The 23402-nt window shown below is 49.1% G+C and overlaps 3 protein-coding genes and 1 long non-coding RNA gene across 5 annotated transcripts in view; 1 reads left to right on the top strand and 3 right to left on the bottom strand.

Moving 5' to 3' along the window:
• Nucleotides 1-2801: 2801 nt before the first annotated feature.
• ZAR1 (zygote arrest 1) lies at nt 2802-5261 on the bottom strand (the record flags this gene model as incomplete). The annotated part of the gene is made up of 4 exons (XM_084518250.1): nt 2802-4052; nt 4124-4198; nt 4269-4361; nt 4443-5261. The coding sequence occupies 4 exons, from the start codon at nt 5259-5261 to the stop codon at nt 3909-3911; spliced, it is 1131 nt and encodes a 376-aa protein (XP_084374376.1). The 3' UTR covers nt 2802-3908.
• A 266-nt stretch (nt 5262-5527) lies between these two features.
• SLC10A4 (solute carrier family 10 member 4) lies at nt 5528-7586 on the bottom strand. The gene is made up of 3 exons (XM_084516701.1): nt 7114-7586; nt 6801-7011; nt 5528-6309 (listed from the first exon to the last, which is right to left on the bottom strand). The coding sequence occupies exons 1-3, from the start codon at nt 7464-7466 to the stop codon at nt 5794-5796; spliced, it is 1080 nt and encodes a 359-aa protein (XP_084372827.1). The 5' UTR covers nt 7467-7586; the 3' UTR covers nt 5528-5793.
• An 84-nt stretch (nt 7587-7670) lies between these two features.
• On the top strand, nt 7671-23278 carry LOC311435572. The gene is made up of 4 exons (XR_014692216.1): nt 7671-7770; nt 16397-16518; nt 18223-18338; nt 21865-23278. It is a non-coding gene; the product is annotated as an uncharacterized lncRNA (long non-coding RNA).
• The window catches only part of SLAIN2 (SLAIN motif family member 2), a 37521-nt gene continuing 32600 nt past the window's right edge, over nt 18482-23402 (bottom strand). For both annotated transcript variants that reach the window (XM_084516699.1, XM_084516700.1), the window contains 2 exons: nt 22683-23001; nt 18482-21186 (listed from right to left, as the gene is read on the bottom strand). In XM_084516699.1, the coding sequence (XP_084372825.1) occupies nt 21120-21186; nt 22683-23001 (386 nt within the window). In that variant the 3' untranslated portion in view covers nt 18482-21119. The remainder of the gene's footprint in view (nt 21187-22682; nt 23002-23402) is intronic.

The raw sequence follows: 23402 nt of genomic DNA, 5'->3' as shown, positions 1-23402 counted from the left end.
CTGACTACAGAGGACTAGGAGCCCCAAACTCCTGTTCTTTCCCCCCTCATGTCCTATCAATGCAAAAGGATTTTCCTAGGCATCTTCTGAGGACATTAGAGGTTTTGTAAGGCAACTGAAGCCTGGATTTCTATACATAATTCTTCAGTTATACATCTTCTTTGGTTTACAATGGCTAGTAAAAATGGGGCCTGCCCTATGGAATAGAAATCATGGTACCTTGTCATCTGGATATTCCTTCTTTCACAGAAGTTCAAGAACTATTTCCAAACATCCACTGCACAGCTTGTTCTGTACAGAGTCCTGCCCTTTGCTATTAGCTGCTCACAGGTCTCCACATAGAGGAAGCATTAGGCCAGGTTGAGCGCTGTTCTTGCTGGTTGCCACTTCTCCAAAATTACTCACTCTTGACTACTGCAGAAGCTGTCACCCTGCATTGCCTGGTGCCAGGTACCACAGAATCACTAAGGGTGGAAAAGGCCTCCAAGACCATCCGGTCCAACCATCCCCCTACCACCACTATCACCCACTAAAACACATCCCTCAGCACCAGGTCCAAACTTTCCTTAAACACCCCCAGGGATGGTGACTCCACCACCTCTCTGGGCAACCCACCCCAATGCCTGACAGCTCTTCCTGAGAAGAAAGATCTCATTTATAATCTAAACCTCCCCTGGCACAACTTGAGGCCATTCCCTCTGGTCCTATCACTAGTTACCTGTGAGAAGAGACCAACCCCAGCTCCCCACAGCTTCATTTCAGGGAGTTGCAGATTGCAATAAGGTCTCCCCTGAGCCTCCTCCAGACTAAACACCCCCGGCTCCCTCAGCCACTCCTCACAGGACTTGTGCTCCAGGCCCCTCACCAGCTTCACAGCCCTTCTCTGGACATTCTTCAGGGCCTCATCCTTCTTGTGGTGAGGGGCCCAAAACTGAACAGTACTCGAGGTGCAGCCTCACCAGAGCAGAGCACAGGGGAATGATCACCTCCCTGCTCCTGCTGCCTACACTACTGATAGAGGCCAGGATGCCGTTGGCCATCTTGGCCACCTGGGCACGCTGCTGGCTCATGCTCTGCCACACATTGACCAACCCCCAGATCCTTCCCCTCTGCACAGCTTGCCAGCTGCTCCACCCCAAGCAGGGTATGTGCTAAACCTCTCAGCAGTAGAGGCTGTCTGAAACCCCACAATATGTCAGACACCTCTGTGGGATGTGCTGAACACAGCACTGACTGAGCTAATGTCTGCAAAGACTCTTCATGAAGAAGCCGTACAGGGCAAGTTCAAGGTATCTTTGAAGAACTGACAGCTCTGTTCCTTCCTGCTTTGCATAATCACAGAGGTCACAGTCAGCTTTCCTTTTTTCTGAAGAATCTAGGACCCAGTGCCCATAACACACAGCATCTGCTGTCAAGGACATGATGGAGCAGTAAAGCAGAACAGGGTACAGGATTGTTACTGTGGCATCAAGTAAAAGCACTGAATGTATTTACTTAAGAGGATGGGCAGTCAGAGCTACTGCTGCATTAAGGAATGCCATAGCACGAAGGAAAGCTCGTTTCATATCCCTGCCCACTGCACTCCCACTCTGCCCAGGCCCAAAACCTCACAACAGGTGAAGGCCGGCCCAGGCCCAGCCCTCAGCCAGCTGCTTGAACCCTGCTGAAGCTCACCTGCAGCGCTGACCAGCTGCACCTGCTGCTCCTCCGGCCACACACCTTGCAACAGCTGCTGATAGAGACCAGTGCTAAGGCATGCTCAGCTCCACTACAGGCTGTTACTGATGATCACAGGAGCCGGCCTGTTCACAGCAAGTAATCCTCAAAGCAATGCTTGTGAGGATATCCGTATGAGTAGGAAGTGCTCAACTGCTCATGTTTCTGTTTGCTGCCATAACATTTCATATGGACACGGCACAAAACGATTTCTCAAAGTCATTACCACAGTGAACACTTGTAACAGTCAGTCTCACACGCTGCATCAGGAAAAACTACAGCTCTTAGAGGGGAGGCAAACAGGAAAATGAGTACACGAACATCCCTTGAGGGAAACATGCTCAGGAAAGACAAAAAGAAAAAAAAAAAGCAGCCCAGATCACCATTACTATTGGGAGCTGAGGTAGCCTGTGGGTAGGTAGGAGAGCAGACCTGCCTCTTGCCTCCAGCACTGGTGCCATAGGCAGGATTAAGGCACCATCTACTTTCCAAGCTGAACATGGCAAGGATGGAACCAAAAGTCTTCTAGTGAGCTAGTAAAGTATCCTTTTTGATACTGGGGAGAGTGCTTCTAGGGGAAGCACAAAATAAAACAGCTCTTGCTCTGGGGTTGGTGGGTCTGCTAGTCATTCCCAGAATGAGTTTGGCTGCCATAGCAAGTAGTGAAGCAAGAATAAAATTACTATGCAATAAATTAGCAGTGATTCATTATACCTTACTGCTAAAGATCTGAATGCCAGAACTATGAGAAGCTACTGCAGTAAGTTCAAGGGACGCGTTAAAATAAAGCAGGAGTTGACAGCAAGAGGAGTTCTGTGTTCCAGCTGAGCTACAGAATTAGCCCTGCCCCTCTAAATGGAGGCTCATGGGTGCAGAGGACAGCCTGTGCCTACCTTGCCACACAAGTTCCCTTAAGAAAAGCAGCTACCGCAGCTGTTCACAGGCTGCTTCCCCCTTGCTCTCTTTAGGGAGGGGGGAATCACACAAGCCAGGTGCAGGCACAGGTCAGTTTGATGAAGAAATCAGTCTTTCCCAAGAAGAGTTACCTTAAAGAGTTCTCCAAGAGGCTTAGGCCAGCATAATGCTTAATTTCAAAGTTCACAGCTTTATTAGCATTCTCAGGAAAGTACATGTCCCATCAGTTTACCCAGCTCCTTAGCTACGAGGCAGAGGGCATAGAATTTTAACCAATTCATGAGTCTGTTCAGGTGGCAGTTCTGTGGTGCCAGAGCCAGCTTGTAACACTACTGCCTCTCCACTGAGGCCCTTGACAGCAAAAACAGGCTTCGGACACTGCTGGTTCTGCCTTCACTATACCAAGAGCCCCAGCAGGGTGCAGGGGTTTGGTCCTTTCCTGACAAAAGACAGCAAAACCACCTCTAGATCTAAGTGAAAGCCACCAAGTGCACAGCTCTGTGTGTATTATCTGCAGGTACAGAGGGAAGCCAGGGAGATGCAGTGTTCTATTTCTGGGCCTGTGAAGGGTCACTTCTCCTGATAACCCAGTGGAAGTAAGATGTGTAATCTATTTATGAGAAGCCTCTAACACCAGTGACTCCTTTCCCCAGGGAGTTGAGAGCTGTCCCTGAAGATGCCTCAGGACCACCACAAGCATTTTTGGCCCTAATCTACAGCACAAGACCACCAGCTGAGCCAGAGCCAGGCACAGGCTGGCTGTGCCAGTAGCAGCAGCCTAGCTCTCACAGAGCACTTTTCTCCACCATTAGCCAGAGATGAACAGCAGGTACAGACTTGCTGCATGGAGTACCAGTGTGCCCAGTAAGTGATTACAACTGGGCATTTTGTTCCCAAGTGATGCTCTACTGCCTACTGTAATGTTTTGATGTTCAAGCAGTTGAGCTTCCAGTGCAGGAGGAGTAACAGACATCCTTTCCTATCTGACATTCTACAAGGTGCTACCATCAAGACAGTGATGCCAAGACCACCACTAGTTTGCAAAACATTACTTGTAGGGTCTTTCCTTATGCAAGTTATGGAAGCTGCAACCCTCTGAGCTGGGCACAAACCCACCTGATCACCTGAGAGTGCTTTGCAATACTTTTAATCACATGCTTTCCCAGCTACACCTCACTAAGTATCCTCAAACAATAACAGCAACAACAAAAAACCTCTGCTCTACTCGCAGTCTCGTAGAAGAGCCCCGAAACCAATGCAAACCCCCCTTCATCCCCTCAGATAATGTACTTGAAGCTGAAGGTGCTGTCGCAGGAGAGGCGTTTCCCCTTGCACCTCCCGCAGAGGTCCTGGCGGTGGGGCCTCTTGGGGTCCACGTGGCGCAGCTTCACGGGGCAGGTGCACCTCGTCTGCTTGCAGCTCTGCGGGGCGAGGCAGCGGTCGGTGCCTGACCCCAAACACGGCGGGGCGAGGCGGGGGGGACGCCCCTTACCTGGCAGGTGATGTCCTCCACGCGGTACGGGTTGTAGGACTTCTGGCAGGTCCGGCAGAATTGGCGGAAATAGACCTGGGGGGCAGGCGGGGGGTCAGTTTTGGGGGGCGGATGGGGGCGGCGGGGGGCCCTGGGCTGAGCTTACCTTGTTGGTGCCCTGCACGCACCAGACGTAGGCGCTCTCCCAGCGGATGTTGCAGTCCTTGCAGTGGTAGTAGCCGTACTTCTGCTCCAGGAACTGCCGGGGACAGGCGTTATCGGGGTGGGGGGCCTCGCCCCGGACCCGCCCCGCTCCTTTCCGCTCCCCGCCGCCCCTCACCTGGAAGCGCAGCCGGGTCTTGCCCGGGGCCGCCTCCCGCTTCTGGGCGGCTGCCGGCGGCTCTGCCCGCGCCCCCTGCTCCTTCTCCTGCTCCTCCCGCTCCTTCTCCTCCTGCTCCCGGCTCCCCTCCGGCCCCGGGGCAGCGGCCGGGCGCTGCTCCAGCGGCTCAGCCTCAGCCTTGGCCTCGCCCTCACCCTCGGGGGGCTTCTCCCAGCTGGCCCGCACGGCGGCCGCCTCCGCCTCCCGCTGCTGCTTCTCGGCCGCCTCCTCCCCGGCGGCGGGGGGCTCCTGCTCGGGCTCCTCGAGGAAGGCGGTGAGCCTGCGGGACGCCACGGGCGAGTAGACGGCGATGGTGCGGGGGAAGCGCACGGCGCGGGTGCTGGTGGTGGCGGGGCTGCCCTGCTCCTGCTCCGGGTACCGCTCCGCATCCCGCTCCGCATCCTGCTCCGGATCGGCTTCGCGGAGCCTGGCGGCGGGGCCGGGCCGGCGGCGGAGCAGCGTGCGGGGCCCCAGCGAGCACTGCACCGAGGCGTCCTGCCGCGGGTTCACCTGCACGCCCACCTCCTTGGTGTTGGCCTTGCGGAGCCGCGGCGTCAGGTTGGGGTTCACCTGCGACAGGATGGCCTTCAGCTGCGCCCGCTGGTAGTTGTCGAAGTACTCGGCCGCCGCCGCCGCCGCCTCCCCGTAGGCCGAGAAGTAGCCGCCCCCCCGGGGCCGCCAGCCGCCCGCAGCCCCCGCCTTGCCCTTGGGCTGCGGGTAGCGGTAGGAGTAGGGCGGGTAGGCGGCGTACAGGTAGCTCTCCATCGCCTCCTCCGACATCGCGCAGGGCTCACCGCTGCCCCCCGGGGGCCTTAAATACCCCCGGGGTGGGGCACGGCCCCCTCCCGCCCGCCCCCGACGGCGCCTGCCCCGCAGCCTCCTCCCTGCCCGAGCCCCCCGCGGGATGAAGCAGCGGGGACCACGTTTGGCTCAGCTCGGCCGTGTATTTGCGGGGAGGACAAGGAGCGCGGCGGCGTTACAGCGGGGGGAGCACGGGGGGTACACGCGTGCAAGGTGCTTCGCCCACCCGCCCGCCCTGGTGCTGCGTCGCTTCGACTCCTCCAAACGCTGGGCTCCTTCCTCACACCGCTCCTGCTGTGCTCAGGTGGATGGGGGCCTCCTTGCATGAAGATGTATGGTCGTTGGGATACGTCGCAATGGCAGTTTTTTCCTTTTTTTCTTCTTTTTTTGTAATTTTTATACACATGTTTGAGGAAACATAACGGCAACACACACACACACATCACCTCATACGATGGGAGCAGCTGGAACAGCGGTGGGCCCAGCGCCGGGCGTCACTGCGGTGTCGTGCCTAAAGCGCGGTCTGCGTCGGCTCCATCGGAACCGAGCCGCGCTCCTCCGCGGTCACCGTGCCGTACGAGGTGTCGGCCACCTCCTCTTCTTTCAGCTTCTTGTAGGAAATATCCGTGTCTTCCTCTTCGCCGAGCGCCTCTTGTTTGTAGCTGTCTCTCCCGTACATCTTGTACGCCAGCACAAAGAGTCCCGCTTCTGCCGACTGAAACAGCGCGTAAAGCAAGGGGAACATGTACATGCTCCCTATGAGCTGCGGGGGGAAGGTGAGTTTTAGGATGGCGGTGCAGAGCTGGACGTTTTGGCACCCTGTTTCCAATGAGACCGTTCTCCTGCAGTGTGGGGGCATTTTAAAGACGGTGGCTAAGCCGTATCCCAAGGCGTACCCCGCCAGAGGCATCAGCACCGCGATGGCGTAGACGGATGCAGGAATGTGTGCCATCAGCTCTGGTCCCAGCATGGTCCCCGTCAGGATGAACAAGATCACCAGAGTCACCAGGAGGGACCACAGGGAGATCTGGCACAGACACAGACATTGACAAATGACACAGGGGTTATTAGTTTAAAAGCAACTAGAGGCTTGACAGAGAGTGAATTGCAGAGGGTGGCTGTGCTGCTGTTCCTGTCTTTGCTCCTTGCCCGGGAGTTTGGAGGTCTTTGCTCTTATCCCAAGAAGGGAAGGGGCTGAAATTGTCCCTGACCATTGTCCTTCAGGGTGAATTGATGGGAAATCAGAGCAGGGGGCTCATGCTGCTCGTTCCTTTCGCTGCGAGGCCATTTTGCCCGCATGGTCTGAGGGAGTGTGGCTGTGCCTGTAGTGGGGTTCCCCAGCCCCAAGTGCAGCAGGGATGGAGGTCAGCCTCCCCTCGGGGGCTGAGCCTGCACCCCCTGCCCTTCCCCTGCCTTTCCCTCTCACTTCCACCACTACTTTCCACCACAGCCCCCCCGGGACCTCCCTCCCCGTCCCCGGGGTGCCCCCCCGGGCCGCCCCGTCGGGGGGGTCCCTACCTTAACCAGCAGGTCGGCGGCGCGGGGGTGCCGGTATCGGACGAGCACCCCCAGGCCGATGGGCAGCAGGGTGCTGCCCAGCGTCAGGCTCACCGCCCCCAGGGGCAGCAGCTGCACCAGCGCCGTGTTGATCCAGTGGCGGCTGTACACCCAGAGGCACAGCGGCATCAGGAACAGGGCCAGCAGCGTGGACGAGGCGGTCATGATAATGCTGCGAGGGACAGAGACGCCGGATCACCGCCGGATCGCCGCCAGATCACCCCCTCCCTGGGGTGTTTCAAGACAGGGGCAGGGGGCTCGGCAGGGCGCCTACCTGAGGTTCATGTCCCCGTCGACGAGCACCGACATGAGGTTGGAGAGGTTTCCCCCGGGGCAGCAGCCGCACAGCAGCACGGCCACGGCCGCCACCTCGTCCAGGGCGAAGAGGAGGGCGAGGAGGAAGGCCAGCAGCGGCATGGCCACGAACTGCCCCAGCAGCGCCAGCAGCACCCCCACGGGCCGCCGCAGCTGCTGGCCCAGCTGCCCCAGCTCCACGGCGCAGCCCAGCCCCAGCATGGTCACGCACAGCGCCAGCCCCACCAGCACGCTCAAGCCCTGGCTCAGGGAGCGGTCCCCGAGCCCCCCGTCGGTCCCGGCCGCCGCCGGGGGCTGCTCCGAGCCGGCCATGGGCGCCCCGACGAGCCCCGGGGGGAGCAGAGGGGGCGCTCAGAGCCGGGCGGCGGCCGGAGCCCGCATCCCGGCTGTGCTGGGCTGGGCTCGGCTCTGCTGCCCTCCGCCTGCCGCCGGTGTCGCCGTGCCCACGGGGGCCGGGCCGGGCCTCCCCCGGCGGGGGCGGCGTCTCTCGGTGCGGCCCCGACGGCAGCGCCCCGCGGCCAGCGCCGCCCCCCGGCCCCGCAGCGCGGATGAGGGGGTGGGGGGGCTCCTCAGCACCCCCTCGATGCCCCCTCCCAGAAGAGGCTGCTGCACGCAGGTGGGATCCCAGGGGGGGTGTGGAGGGGCGAGGGGTCGGACCCCGGCACCCCAAGGCGGTCTGAGAGGGGGTACGGTGGAGGCAGGTATAAAATCGTGCCTAAAGCGGCTGCGTTTCCACTGCCTCGTACTCTAATTTAATAATTGTGCCTTGCCTCAGTCCTTCAGAAGTGAAAACGCTGCGGCACCAGCATGGGAAGCGAGGCTGGAGGCTGGTGTGCAGGAGCCTCCCCCCCGCAGGCTGTGCATTCCTGACTCTTACCCCGCACCCTGGCACCATCTTTTCTTCTTTGCCCCAGCAATGTAGAGGGGTCACAGCCACGCTGTCATATTACTACTCCTGGTGCAACTGGCTGGCAAGTCGTGCCTAGGGACAAAACCACGGGGAACGGCAACTTTGCCAAAGCGATGTGAGCTTAATATCACTCCGTCCGTGTTTGTTTCCTTGTCATTAGCTTAAGGAGAGCACAGGGGAGATGAGTCATTGGAGCCAAATGGCCAAACAGGATCCAGCCTGCTTCAGTTCATTCATATTTTGGGCTCCGTGCTGCTAGCCGAGGGGAGCACAGGGTCAGGGAGGCTTTCAGAGCCAGCAGCATCCTTTGGACTGAACTTTCAGGTCCAAAAGCATTTGCAGTGTATGAAGTGTGCTTTGTGAAGTGTTACCACTATGGTTCTTATCTCGTCCTTCACGTAGCCAACATTTGGCTTCACTGCATGTAGTTCGGTCGCTTATCGCACTGCCCCCATGCCACTGTGCCCACACCATCTCCCTGCTGCTGGAGCAGAGGGGGATTGCGGCATGCGACCTGAAGCTGTGTGGGGCACAAGCTGATCCAGCAGGTGTGAAGGGCCCAAAGCCACCCTCCTGTGTTATCTGCCAGTGGCACTCCCCAGGCTGCCTGCTGGAGCAGCGCTGTTCACGGGAAGATAGTTTTATGGCACAACGTGTGACATGTTGTGGTGACAGGAGGAGGTCAGCAGGCCCCAGGAACCCAGCTGATGTGCCTCGCTGATTGTCAGCCCCGTGGGTCCCGGCACCCTGGATGGCACCTCGTGTATTTTCACATTGGGAGCATGGAGTGAAGAAATGTTGTGTCTGGCTCTGAGCATGGTTATTGTCTCTGTAATTCGCTGCAGGCTTTCATGATATGTCATCGTTACGGTACAGTCTGGAGCCTGGAGTGGTATTAAGTCGTTGTGCAGCATCTGGCTGCGAGGCAGCCGGCTCGCGCGTAGTGCACGCTGCAGCGTACCTAAATCAATGGGTCATTACTTCTCTGTTTTCTTTTGTGGAGAGCGGGAGAAAACGCGCTAGCTGCCCTGGTGTTACAGGAAGTACCAGATCGACTATTAGCGTATAAAAAGACCTGGCATGTAAAACCCATCGTATATCATTCTCAAATTATTCCTCATTATTCCGTCTGTCGAAAATTGCATGAGTGGATAAAAGATAGTGAGAGCAAGAGGAGGGAAGAAAAGCAGTCACTGACATACATGTGCGTTGCAGCTTGTAACTTTTAAGGACAATATTGCCCTGCATTATTCACAGAAGAGGCTTGATTTCTGAAGGAGAACAGGCATGCTTTAACCCAGCATTGACTGTACTGTAAGGAATGACCAAAGCTGCATTGCTGTTCATTCAGTCAGTGAATGCTCCAGCACAACGTGTGTGGACGTCACTCAAATCATTTGCTTCCACAAAAAGTGCCTGGCTTAGTCCCAGGTGATAGCAAAGCTGCAATCATCATGGGCATGCCGTGAGGTCCCTGCAAGGCAGTTGCTGTGGTGGCAATGCCCATCGGCAGTGAAGCCACCGAAGAGGCTGGGACATGGTCCTGTTGTGACCCCGATGTTCGGGCAAGGCCTAGCAGGAGTCATTGCTGCTTCCTAGGAGATGTATGTGCTGTTGTTCCTACTTCACGTGCTGCTCAGTCGGGCTGTGGATAGAAATGGTGCCCGTCCTCTCCCTGGCATGGCCGGAGGAGACAGGGCCTGGCGGTGTGCGGCGTGCTGACTGGGAGGGAAAACTACACCCTACAGGTAGGCCAACTCTACAAAACCTGTGCTCCTACTGCTGTTTATAACATAGATCCATTGCGGTTATTTCTGTGGCTTTGGAGAATTAGGAATCAGGGTTCGTTTATGTGGACACACTGCTGATTTTGACGGTTCTTCCATGGTTATTTTTGTGCATTGGCTGGTGCTGGGATGCAGCAGGGCCCTCCCTGACACACACACTGCCCCTAGGGTGGAATGGCTACAACAGACCTGGCTTCCCTAACCCAACAGCAGGGCTTGCATTTCACGGTGGGGAAATTTGGGTGCCTGTCCCTTCCCACCCTCCTTTACAGGAGCTGTTGCCATGGCAGGGAGGTGGTGGCAGGGGGTGGGCAGTGTGCAGGCCCCTGCTGCAAGGCCTCACCAGCGGCACTCGCCCTGGCCCATGCAAGTGCCTTTTCTGCTCTTGCGCCTCTCTGGCTCATCCTGTGCCTGTTCTGTGACACTGCCTGGCCTCACAGCCTTCCTGTGGCCCTGGGGCCAGCACCCACGTTGTCTCCTTGTGCCCACCAGAGCATTTTTCTCGTCAGTTGACCTCCCTATTTGTGGTAGTCCTGTCCCTTTCTCCCTCTGACTCCTATTTCAAATCAGAGAATCACAGAATGGTTTGGATTGGAAGCAACCTTAAAGCCCACCCAGTTCTACCCCCTGCCATGGGCAGGGACACCTCCCACCAGACCAGGTTGCCCAAAGCCCCATCCAGCCTGGCCTTGAGCACTGGCAGGGATGGGGCACCCACAGCTTCTCTGGGCAACCTGTGCCAGTGCCTCAGTCAGTCACACTCATGGTCTCCACTCTGTTCCTCCCATGAGAGGAATACTCTGACATTCTTAACATCTGAAATGTTATAAAGTCAAGGTGTTGTGGAAGGGAAAAATCTGGGCACAGCTTGAACGCATTAGCACAAGCTTCAATATTTGGCTACACCATCTTCCTTGTGTCCCCCTTGTTTGATTGACTGGGTATGGATCCCTTCAGCTCAGACCCGCAGATTGTTTCTGTGTCAGCAGTCCAGGGCAGAAATTATTATTGTAATAAAACTGTACTGTTATACTTGGTGTTCCCCCATGTTTATTTTTAAAGTGCCTCAAGGCCATTAATCACCAAATGAAGTACATCAGAACTCAGGTTGCGATGTTCCAATAATTCACATCAGGACTAAGTGTTTAGAGCTACGTGATCCGCCTCTCAAAAACGAGATGAAGAGATCTTTTGCCAGCCATCCCATTATAAACAGGCTTCTGGCCCATTTTCGTGGAGGACTAATCCTGTAAACTGATTGTTGGTGGACATTTGTTGAGGCAGCTGTATGCCTGCAATTGGAAAGCCCTTATTGGTAGCGTACATTCAGATGTTGCCTTGGCGAATTTTCGTTAGTAACTAAATGTTGCATGTGAGATACGTTTACCTGAGTTCAGATAGGAAACCCTTCTGCCTCAGGCACTGCTCCCTTCTCTTGCTGTTTGTGGTCTTTTTCTTGAGTCGGAGTATTATCAGGATCATGATGAAAAAGCGTAATAAAATAAATGACCTGATGACTAATGCACGGCTCAGTCCAGAAGAGCCAGAATTAGCATCCTGTCCAGCCAGGCAGGGACAAGGGGTAAGATGGGGCTGCCTCGGAAGATGCAGGATTCGGCCTTAAAGGCCAAGTGGTGCCCCATGCCACAGCCCTGGTTTTGTGGGGCTCCCCCAGGCAGACCGCGGGTGAGCGTGGGTGCGCTCTGTCATCCGTGGGCACGGGGCATCTACCACCCAAAATCAGCCAGGGGCAGGAGTCGAGGGGGGGTTGAAACACAAACTCGACGTGCTACAGGCGCTCGTTGAGAAGAATGAGATGGATGCGGCGCACCGATAGCAGGATGTGCAAGAAGTGATAAATGGTGGTGGGTGGGGATGCGCGTACAGTCACTGGCTCAGGCCCAACCGCGTTTATAGGCTTCCGTTTCCCATTGAGGCTTGCAGCCCCCTCTTAATTTCCTATGCAGGAACCTAACCAGCGTTAGGGTCATAAATCAAATGAGGTAGAGCACACAAATGTAGTCTTGTACCTGTAAAATCTATTTTTTTTTTTTTTAAAAAAAAAAGCAGATCAGAGTAAATGACACCAAGCCTGTATTGTCCGACAGCACAGTTTAAATGTCAAAAAATACAGAAATAAATTTAATAATACCTACAGCATTGTTTGCTTTATGGAGTATTAACCTAATTGAAGAAAGACACCCCAAAGACAAATTATGTCTCTCTCCTGCCCAAGCTTTCTCCATATTAAAAGGTATGTCAATAGTGAGTCCCTGTGGGAAAGATAGGAGTTAACAGCATCAATAACCTATCTCACGTTACACAAAGAAATCTTTGCCCTCTCTTTTCACTTGTATTGCTGTGTCTAAGGCTGCTAGGTGTGGGCTGAGTGTTGTGTGAGAAGCTTTATAAATGTAGAATAAAAATGCTGCTTGTTCCGCTGGCAAATTTTTACAGAATAATAAAAATGAACATCTGCAGGGCTGATCCAACACAGACTTCAGAACAGGTATGCTGTTACCTAAATTAAATCTCAAACTATCTACAAAGAAATCTCAGATGAATGGGAAGAAATAAATCTCAAACATAATGGTAATCTTGTAATACCTGTCCTAGATAATGTTGTATATGAATCCCGTGAAAATAGGCTTGACACATTGAGTGTATGGACACTTTTAAAACAGTGATGAAGCAGAAATGTGTTTTAATTACTTAAAGAATATTCTTGATGTTGAATCTATGGTATTAGTAGGACTGCCATGTTGCTGCAGGTAAGGAAGATGTACTCTGGACTTTGTAGCCCTGTTGATTTGCCAGGAAGATGACTTGTGTCTTAGTCAATGAAATGTTTGACTTCCTTTTTCGGGTGCATGAGCAGAATGCTGTTTATGAAGCATAGGGTGGTATGTCTTCCTGGGTGAGGTGCTGACCCTACCACTATGTGGAAGTGGTAGCTTTCTTCTGGGGTCTCAGCTTCAAAAATAATTTGGATAAATTGAAATGTTTAAAATGCTAAAGAAAATTGGTTGAATTTGGAAAATGGGCCCTACAACAAAGGGTTGGTGCTCTGCATCCGAGGTGGAGCTGCTGGATGACTTTGCCACCATTTCTAACTACCTGTATGTGGAGAAGATTGCTAGTAAGAGCAAATAGCCTTTTTTATGGTCATGGGGAAGAGCACAAGTAAACCCAAAGTTCACAAATGGAAGCGAGACGAGTCCAGAGGATTAAGAGGGTGCAGGACTGGTGTTGGCCTGCGTACTGTACTGCAGGCTGACTTCTGTGTTTTGGCTGCAGGTTAGCAGCATTGTCACTGGTGTGCTGTGTTTAGCAGCTGGCTTGGATGTAGCAATGCCAGAAGTGTCACCTGGAGCCATTGCAGGTCTCCAGTCCATGCTGCAGCCCCCAAGAGGACTCCCCTCGCCAGGGGGTGCAGATGGAGACACCAACACTGCCCATTGTCAGCTGCTGCACGGACAAAGGGTTATTCTTTGTCTGTAGCCAAAATTAGCAAAAATTCACTTCTAGGACAGGCTAAATTAAAAAACAAACAGTTTTACAGTAAAATCAAAGCTACCCAAAGACTGGATCTACTGAAATCTTTCATTAACCTTTGTGTTTCTGTGCTGTTTCTAAGACGTGCCAACTTTTAAATGAGATGTAATTGCACTTTTTTTTTTTTTTAATTTGACATATATATATATAGCTGAATATGAATATACATATATATATATATATATATTTTTTTTTTTCCAGCTAAAGAATTAATCAAATCTGCTGTGAGTTTGTGAGTAGTTTAATTTGTCTCAGGAAATGTAATATTCTTAAGTGTTTCTGCCATCTCTAACATCAGCCAAAAATGTCCAGCCTGGGGGTTATGTTCAGCTGCTTTGGGGTATGAGCGATTAGAGGGTAGGAAATAAATTGAAGTAGCTTTGGAAAATAACCTGACAAGAGCATGGAGCTGCAGTGGGTTTAAGCTGCTGTAAGGCAGATTCAGATGAGATATGGACAGGGCAAGCAAAAAATAAAGGTACTGAAGCTTGGGACAAGCTGGTGTGTGGAGGCTGTGGAGGTCTCACAGAAAAGGCCAGGGGACATCTCCATGGCAGGAGATGCAGGTTTTGCTCTGGGGTGGCATGGTGGGATGTGGTGGCCTCCTGGTACCTGAGCCTCTGATGCCTCATCCTCCTCTGTGAGCCATCAACACCAAGCTGTGTTGGTGAAAGTTGGTGCAGGAGCACGCCCGCAGCCAAGCTGGCAGGGGCAGGAGAGGTTCTCAGCACAGCACTGAAGCCCGCGGCCAGAGCTTCCCGTGACTTTTATTAAGCTGGCATTTTGCATGGTGCTTGCCAAGCAGGCAGGACTGTTTGAAGGTCGGATGTTCAGAGGAAGGAACAAAGAGCCCCCGGACCTTTATTTCAGAGGAAAGAATTCAAGGAAAAAAGGAAACACCATTGGAACAAACACGTACAGAATGAGTAACTTATGAGCTTGCTGCCTTTGTTCCATCCATGGTAATAACAGAAAACAAAATATTAGAAATGTAATTATTTTTAATGTATTAAAGTTATAACAATCATTGCATACACACACATTTTACATATAATTTCCAAACAAGCTGCTCATTTGTAGCTGAAGTAGTACATGGGGATTTGTACCTTACTGCCAGGGCTGCAGCAGTAACCCAGCAATACACACCATGAGCTCTTCATTATGAACAAATCTCCACGGAGAACCGTGTTTCTACAACTGATAAGCACCCACAGGGCCTGTTTTCAGTTGTAGCTTCTTGACGTGTTAGAGCAGCAGTGCAGCTGCCCTCAGCAGGACAGGCTTTATGCCACAAGCAACCGATCTCTGCAGCCACATCGCTCTGCTCACCCAGAGGACCCATGGCGAGAGCGACCTGCTGCTCTCCTACAGCAAGCTCTGATCACCAGGCACCAGGATTTCTGTACAAGGACTTTCTGTTCTTCGGCTCTTAAACAGCCAAGGAGGTTTAGGTCTACCCTGGCAGTGAGTAAAGTCTAGCAGGGCTATTTCAGTCTCTGTGATATGGATGAAAGACAAAACAAAGGAGCAGTCCTTGCCCTAAAGCATAAAAACTACTCTACAAGACTGAACTGCCAGGGATGGTGGTGAAGTGGTCAGTCACAACATCTGGAATAGGCTGGCCTCTCTAAGAACAAAGGGCGAAGTGTAGGAGAGACTCTGAAATTTCTCTTTTCTGTGTTAGATGAAGTCAGACACCTGTATGAGAGGAGTGCTTTTCCCGCCCAGCTCTGCACTGCTTTGTCTTGCCTCAGACTAGAGCACCCCTGGGATAAATGCAGTTGGGATAAATACACACTGAGGTCTCTTCCAACCTAGAAATTCTGTGATTCTGTGATTCTGTGAAGACCCCAAGAAGAGTTTTACCTAAGTGGAGGGCAATGGGGTGAGTTGAAACCCAACCACACCTAACTTTGGAGAGAAAGCTGCAGCAAAAGCAAGGACACCCTCTAGTGTTTGGAGAGTCCTGAGAACACAAAACCAAAAAGAAAGCAACCAAAGCAATATTTATGAGTTAAAAAGCATGAAAGACAGAAAAGTAGGTCTGAAAGCAGAGTGCAGAAATGGTCTTTAAATGTAATCCAACCGGGTTTTGACTTTTGAGATGAGGTTACTGGTAGACAGCTTTCAGCGATTTGCTTTGGTAATTAATGCTATTTAATTATCTTCATAATTAGGAGCGTGCAGGAAGTGGGAACGTGCTGATAAAAACAAACTGCTAACGAAAAAAAAGCTTGGTTGGGACACCAGCACAGGAGAACAGGATTGGAGTGTTAGGACTGGGCTGAGGCAAGCACAATGCCTGTAAAGGCCACGGGTCCTGAGACCAAAGATGAGAACGACTTTGTAATACGTTAGCTGTACAGCTGAGGTATTCGGCCCGGATTTAGGAGCTCTGATCCGAAGTGGCATCTCTGTTGAGGTAAGGAAAAATGAGAGCTAGAAGTCGGGAGGTGCTGCTATGGTGCAGCAAGCCCTGACCGGCAGGTTGTAAGTTATTTTGGAAGAAGCATTTTCCATTTCTCCTGCTGCCAGTGGTCCACAAGCCGTGATGGCTGGCGAGGTGCAAGCCTTGCACATCAGCCTGTGTCTCAGTGCCTTGGGCTCTTGCTAGCTCCTTCATTCAAGCTCTTACGCCATGCAATGTGCTTGTTATTTATCCTGGATTGCAGTGTTTCATGTGGAGAGAAATGGTGGAGGTAAGAAGACCACCAGATACCACTAACATCCCTGCTCTCTGTTCAGGAGAAAGTAGGCTGAATTTGCCAGACCTGAGCAGAGGATTATGCCGTACCAAAGCTGCTCTGCTCCTGGATGGAGCCAGGCTTGGGGGCTCTGCCATGTGCACATCGTTACGTCCCTCAGGATGCCCATGTACCTGAACACAGCCCGGGCAGTACCATCCGAGCTCAGTTCACCTAAGCCTGTGTGAATGGCAGCATAAATACATTAACTAAGTCTTTGTTGATTTTTTTTCCACCTCCCCCCAGGAAGAAAAAATTCTGCCGACCCTGACATTTACAGTAGGCATTATCTGCTCTGTGACATTTGGTCTTATAAACCGAGGCTGACCAAATTTCCATCCGTGACTTACCCCGCTGCCATAGCCAAGGTATGACACAAATCGCTGACCCTTTTCTCCAAATAGCAGAGCACCTGCCCCCCCTCTCCAGGCACATAGGCACAAGTGGCATTGATGAAGGGCCACAGGAACATGCCCCAGGAACATACGGGCAGCGCAATCAGAAATTGTGGCAGAGCAGGGAACTGAAGGAGTGCCCTCTATCCCAGTCTTGTGCCATAATGATTTTTTGTGACCCCAAGGCCAGGTGACAGCAGTGATGCCACACTGCTGCCGCTGACATCCAGGCACTTCTTGAAACGGAGGAGAATCAGGACAAAATTCTCCTTATTCAAGTCAGCTGAAGCAGTGGTAACGGTGGTTTTGTGTCTGCATTAGCCCTGGAGTGGATGGACAGAAACAACATAACCTTGCTGTAGGCTCTGCGATTGGGTAAGTAAAGATAAATGGACAACCACAGAGCCAATAAATTAGAGGCTAAGGCAGGGACTGAGGAGCAGAGGGCTTGCCTGATGTCCTCTCACCCACTTTGTCCCGGTGAGGAGACTCCAAAAGGCAGCACTTGCTTCAGTTTCATTTCTGAAGGAGGATCACGAAGAGGATTTGTCACAAGCTATGCCTGTCTTGCCAGTAATTTTCCTTTGTACAGAGCTCTGCTTGCAGAACAAAGACTGTGTAGTAGATATTACAGCAGGGGACACCTTGTCTAGCCCCACAGCCTGTCTGTCTGTGGCCAAGGTGCAGTGCCTGGGGAAAAGCATTAAATACACCTGGACATATTTTGTAATTCACTGTTTGCAGCAGGTGTGGATGAGGCACTATGCTAACAAACCACTTTGCTGTTAGGGAACCATTTGAGCCACCTGTGCCTTTAATCCTGCTGAGATCTGGAACTTGGTTCAGTCACTCCAGTGGAGTTTTGTGTCCTGCTTAACATAGTCACAGCTGAGCTTACCATCTAACGTGGAGGACAGTGATGCACAGCACAGCTGTGTGACACACCAGGGCTGAAAATACCATTAGAAAACAGTTCTAGGGATAGTGAGCCCAACGTAATCTTTGCTCCTTTCAGTTTAGGGAATTAGCACAAGACTCTCTGAAGTAATTTAATAATAAGTCTTTGCTATGCTGATGGTCTGTATAAAACACGTGTACTCCACGGTGCCCACATCCCAGCCTCATTTTCCTGAAATGAGACTGCAGACGGGCTACCTGTAGGTGTCAGTCTTGTACTAGAGAATGGCCACGATTGTTTTTTTTTAAAGAAATCTCATCTCACATTTGTTCTACTTAATAAGTAAATAAAATACAAAATAGTGGACTACACTGGGATAAACAATTAACAGTGACCCTCACTGAATTTTGCTAAACAGATTTACCATTGCACCCACCCCACCCAGAATTAAAGCTAACGTAACCATACTGATGCCTCGTGACACAGAGGTGCGTTCATATTAGGGAAACAGGCTTACCAAACCTGACAGCCGTGCTATTGCTACAGATTTGTTAAGTGGCATCTCCCCTGTAACGATCTCCATTTTAAGAGTTTGTGGAAAGCCTGTAGATTAGCTCTTCCAGTCATCTTACTCAAGGGGTTATATTTATTTCCGAACTGTGAGGTTCAATGATTTCCAACCTACTGCAGTGGTAGAAGAGACGAGCAAAATAAATCACTGTCATAAAAATTCAGAATATAGTTTTTCATGCTACTTGAATTATGCTGTGTCCTTCCAGAGCAGAGGCCTCTGTGCACAACACAAGTTCCTCGATGTACCCATGAAATCACTGATCTGACCCAAACGCGTTGTTGTAGTCTCTTCATGAATTGCAGGGGGCAGTAGCTGATGTTGGTAAGTATTGAAAAAATGAATGCAGTGCTTGAAAAACAGACTAACCAATAAAAAAAAAAAAGCCCAAATCTGTTAAAACAATACCCTCTAGATGTGTAAAGGCTTTTATAAAGTTTGTTGTAAAAATAATGACCCAGGAAGTATTCTGTGGTAAGAATATTTTATATATATATTTTTACACTTTTAACACTTACAAAAACATTCAAACACAAAAAAAAATTAAATAACTTTGGAAGCAGAACAAGTCTTTCTGCCTACATACATACAACAATTCCGAGCTGTTGGCACACAAAGTAATCCACATTCATAAAACCCTTACTACTATATCAAACATAAGTTAAGTAAATCATAGGCACTAGTTTATCAAATCCATATTTCCACACTTCTGCAGTAATCTCTAAACACAGAGCCCCATGATTTCCTGATATCAATAAACTGGTAATGCACAAAGGCTTTTAGTGAACAGATAGTCTGTTTCTTCAGGAAGTTGTTAGCTGTATTCCAGGGGGAGTAGAACGGCAGAGGAAAGAATGCTTACAGAACTGAAGCTGAACTTACCCAAGTGATGAATTACTTAACTTAAGGAAACGTATTACAACAGTTTGATGCAGCCATGGTAAAACCCCAATATTGTCATCTAAACTGAATCGCAAAATTGAAAAGTCTGTTAGGCATTTGATAAAATCCACCAATTGAAATTCACCTTTTGTCAATGAAGACTGCAGCATTGCTTTATAAAAAGCTGAAATGTTAGAATTCAGGCTTTTATGGGAACAGGCGCATTTGATCTCTTCTGCTCACTAGTTACATGATACTGCCTAACTAACATCCGTTACCTGCACCAGCAAGTGACACGAGGCTACGTTAATGCCTAGGAGTGGTCTACTGCTGCCAGGTAGTTTCTTTACTTCTGCTGAAACCTTGCTGAATTACAGTATATTTGATACCCAGACTTCAAAGTCTCGACACAGATCTTGGTCTGGAGTGTGAAGTCACTCATCAATCCAAAACTTGCCTACAGCTGCTGGAGTAATTAGAGCTGCAAATCAGTCTTCACTCCTTCCTATTTGGCTTCTTCCAACTCAAGTAGTATTGCATGGCTTTTCATCCAGGAATATGCTAATGCTAGCCTAAAATTCAAGTGCCAGAATTTCAGGGTTAGTTATCCTCATGGTGGTGGGAGTCAAAATACACCTGCAGTTCCAACCTCAGATACTAACGGGGCTGAAGGCTACCTACCGTCCAATCCAACCTGTAGTGTTCGTCGGTCATTGCACAAAGGATACCATTCACATTCTGTTACTTCATCAACTGTACACCCAAAATACTGAAAAAGCTTCAAACAAAATCCCTTCCATTTAACTAGTCCCACCCAATACAACTTTAGTTACAAATGTTTGCATGATGTCTTCCGGAACAGAAAACAATGGTTCAAATGGTAATTATATGAATGAGTTGCTTTGAGCAAAATGTGAGTGTTAGAATAAGTCAGAGCCACTGGAGGAATTTAATAGCTTGTAAACAGACATAGCAGGTTTCATACTCTGTTACCAGTAATGTAAGATACACATATGTAAGGCAAAGTACATATTTCAACACACTTACATGGGCAATATCTTCTGTAAAAATATTTACAATTTAAAATAAACCAATTTAAGAAATGGATGAAAGTAAAAAAATAGGATACAGAAAACTCCCTCATACCATGGAACATCACCTAAATGAATATCATTTGGCATCAAGTCAACTCATTACCTTAAAATTTGTATGTTACAAGTGCATAGTTGTGTTTCCTTCTCCGTAACTACCAGCATTTACAGTTTTGTTCCAGGCTGCAAGCATAGTGGTATGGTATTCGAACAAAGCAACATTACTACTTGCTCTTTCCTTTTCAAGGAAACCTGCTATAAAAAAAAAGTTTTCCCCAAATAGCGTGCCATGTGTTAAAAATGTGGCTACAATAGCAAAGGCCATTTTTCCTGAGCCAGGAACGTTAAGGTTAGAAAGATTGTACAGATGATACGAAGCCCTTTTGGCAATCAAACATATAAGAGCATGTAAAGCTGATAAATCAACGTTGGAAAGATGCAATCTATACTATTGTGTTTGTGTACATCTGCTACATTCAAACCTTCAACGTTAATAAAAGCCATGGCTACTATTTACTGTTCTACCTAAGCCTCCAGAGTAACTTCTGATTCTTTCTGAAGGATGTATGTACCACTTTCCCCAACGAGAATCTCAAACAATTGTGAAAAGCAATGTTCTGTTAGCACTGTAGCAGTCTGCAATCAGAATACCCACTCTGATTAATGTGGTCTTGTTTTAATAGTACATATTCACCAATCATTTTGCTGATTTAAAACAGTTTAAAATGAAGTTTAGGACAATCTAAGTTGACTGTTATACTTGCTGTTTTTCAAGATGGGCATTTCTTTGGCATTCGTTAGGTTTTTGCCCAGACATTGGCCACTGTCATAAATGCTCAAATTGATATATTTTTAGCAAGCAAGCAAAAAAAAAAACAAAAACAAAAACAAACAACAGAACTGAGAGCAATTTAATGTGGAAGTGATTGTATGATCACCAAACATCTGATGTTAGATGTCATTAAAGTGCTGCTTTATAATCTCTGCCAGTTTGTGCTAATTAGAGACAGAGAGGTCTGGAATTTTTACAAATCCCAAAAGTCACATCTGAACAGTCTGTATAATCGAGCTGTCTGTTAGTCTGGTGAGGAAGCATCCATGAGCACTGGAACTTTGCATTACACTTTGCAGTTCAATAGCAGCCGTCTTTCCAACTTTCGTCTTTCATGTTACCATAGGTTTTAGGAGTGGGTAATGATCTAAAATAAAATGAGATATCTTTTAGCTTCATACAAAACTGCTGAAGTCTCCATCTATAATACATAAGAACTTAAACATTTTGTAAATAAAATACACACTTTGTTCATTTGTTTCTCTGCAATAGTTTACTTAACATAAACCCCAACGTATTTTCAGTTTATGTGTTATGTCTTGACAATTACCACATCAGAAAAACACATGCATAACAAGACAGAAAACTTTACTGTTTGATTTCCTGCCATTTCAAAATAGACAATTTTTTCAGTGATGTATAAACAGGGAAATCCTCATTTAGAATATCATAGTATTACATTTTGCTTACATCCAAATTTTGAAGTTCACAGATACTTCGTTACTGCATTGCCTATAGATACGGTACGCTGTATACCTAAACTTTCAAAACAACAGCTGCGTAATAAGTGAAACACTTGTAAGACCAGTTGTGATTTGGACAACCACACTTTGCACATTATGAATTTCCTGTCAAAAACAACTGCTGTTTATTACATGAAGTTTCACACTGCTGACAGAGTGCAAAGCAGTCAATATTGTAAGAGTCACTTGTTGTTCCCCTGCCCAACACTTACTTCAGAACACAGTTCTCCCATTTTGCTATTTACGGCTGTTTCATCTTTTCTATAATACTGGAGACCAAGTGTTTATCCTTTCTGTTTCAGGGGATTCTCAATATTCCTCATGGATGACTGCTTCCTTACATTGGATGGCTTCCACTTGACACCTCCAGTGACAATGCATGTTAGCATGGCATTAAGAGCCATTCTAAGTGCACCACTTCCTTCTGTTCTCCTGAAGACAAACTGTCCGTGTAGACTTTCCAGCTAATAAGTAGCTTCTCCTGTAGTTGCTTTTCAAAACTGATATTAAGCAACTTCTACAGCTGGGTTCTAGCACAGAGGTTATGTTTGAGGTGGAAACTCTTTTGTGTCCTGTGTCTTAACTGCCTTGATATTTATGGTAAATTTAGAATACGCTATGGATGCCCCTTCTGTCCTTAACATGTCTTCCTTCCCAAAGTTTCTAGCTACCCAAGGAGAGAAACAGTTCTACTGTGGTGTCATTGCTTTACAAATGGATTGCAAGAACTTGACAATTCTGACTTCAGGATGTGTCACTCAGTGGTAAAAATGGATTTTCACTTGCCAGCTACATTTTGCTGATGTTTTTACCACAAGGACAATTGCTTATTGCCTTCTCAGCCCAGACTACGACACTTATATACTTTGTTTGGTATCTTTTGTTATTCATTTCAGCTTCACTCCTTCATCTTTACACTCTAATTCAAGTCTTTTTCTCTCAGTTTTGCTTCAAATCTATTTTGGAAACACATGTAAATGGTCCACAAGGGGGGCTCCATTTCCATCATTTCTAAAGACCCTGAGACCAAAGTAAGAACCGCAGAAGGACCAGCAGACATACACAGCGTACCAAGTACAACACAAAAACTTCACATTAAGACTGCCTTTCACATACTCACCTGCGAACAGGCTGTGCAAGTTTGCTGCGAGGCACTGGGATGCCCCCTGCAGAAGGGGCACTGGGTCTGGGTAAACCACTCCTCATCCCTGCTGTCCCTGCCGGTCTGGTAAGAGTCGTGCTGTTAATACTGCTGGCAGGGCTTGGCAAGCCTGAACTCTGAGCCCCAAGAGGCCCTGGTGAAGAACTGCTGTGCGTCAGCTGCGTGGCTTCTGGAGAAGCAACAGAACTGGGTCCATGGTTACTAAATGCTTTCACTGGTTGTCGGAGAGCTAGGGGAGATGGTGCTGCAGGGGAGCGGAATTTACTTGAAGAAGGTACTGGAAAATAAAATACAGAAGTTACTTTCAAGCTTAACTTACGGTATAACTGAAATTAAAAACAGGGAATGATTTTATGTGCAAATTCAAACAATATGGAATGTGTAATGGAGTACAGCCAATCAAGCAGCAATGAGAAACAGGAATTCAGATGTCCTCTTTGTCATGTGTTTTTGATATCATAATTCTAACGCTCCGTTTATCTACTATGAACATTTATCTGGATTTATAAGTAATGTTAAGGCTTTAACCATTATAACCATTGAATCAAAAGAAATAGAGGTGAATGTGTTTGTTAATAAGAAATTTAGCTGCTTCAGAAACGGATACTTAATTTCCATCCCTAAAACAACACATTCAAGAATAGAGGATTCTAATGGCACATTTCTGTGCATATTTCT

This window comes from Aythya ferina (assembly GCF_964211825.1).
Source record: "Aythya ferina genome assembly, chromosome: 4".
Classification (NCBI taxonomy): Eukaryota; Metazoa; Chordata; class Aves; order Anseriformes; family Anatidae; genus Aythya; species Aythya ferina.
Note: the sequence above shows the minus strand (reverse complement) of the source record. Positions and strands in the feature narration are given on the sequence as shown.

What these genes read in the sequence shown, in the direction of transcription:
- SLC10A4 (XM_084516701.1), bottom strand. Translation starts at nt 7,466, where the DNA reads ATGGCCGGCTCGGAGCAGCCCCCGGCGGCGGCCGGGACCGACGGGGGG. An exon ending in GACGGGGACATGAACCTCAG is followed by an intron (nt 7,012 to 7,113) that starts GTAGGCGCCCTG and finishes TGTCCCTCGCAG; the next exon opens with CATTATCATGACCGCCTCGT. An exon ending in CCGCCGACCTGCTGGTTAAG is followed by an intron (nt 6,310 to 6,800) that starts GTAGGGACCCCC and finishes TGTCTGTGCCAG; the next exon opens with ATCTCCCTGTGGTCCCTCCT.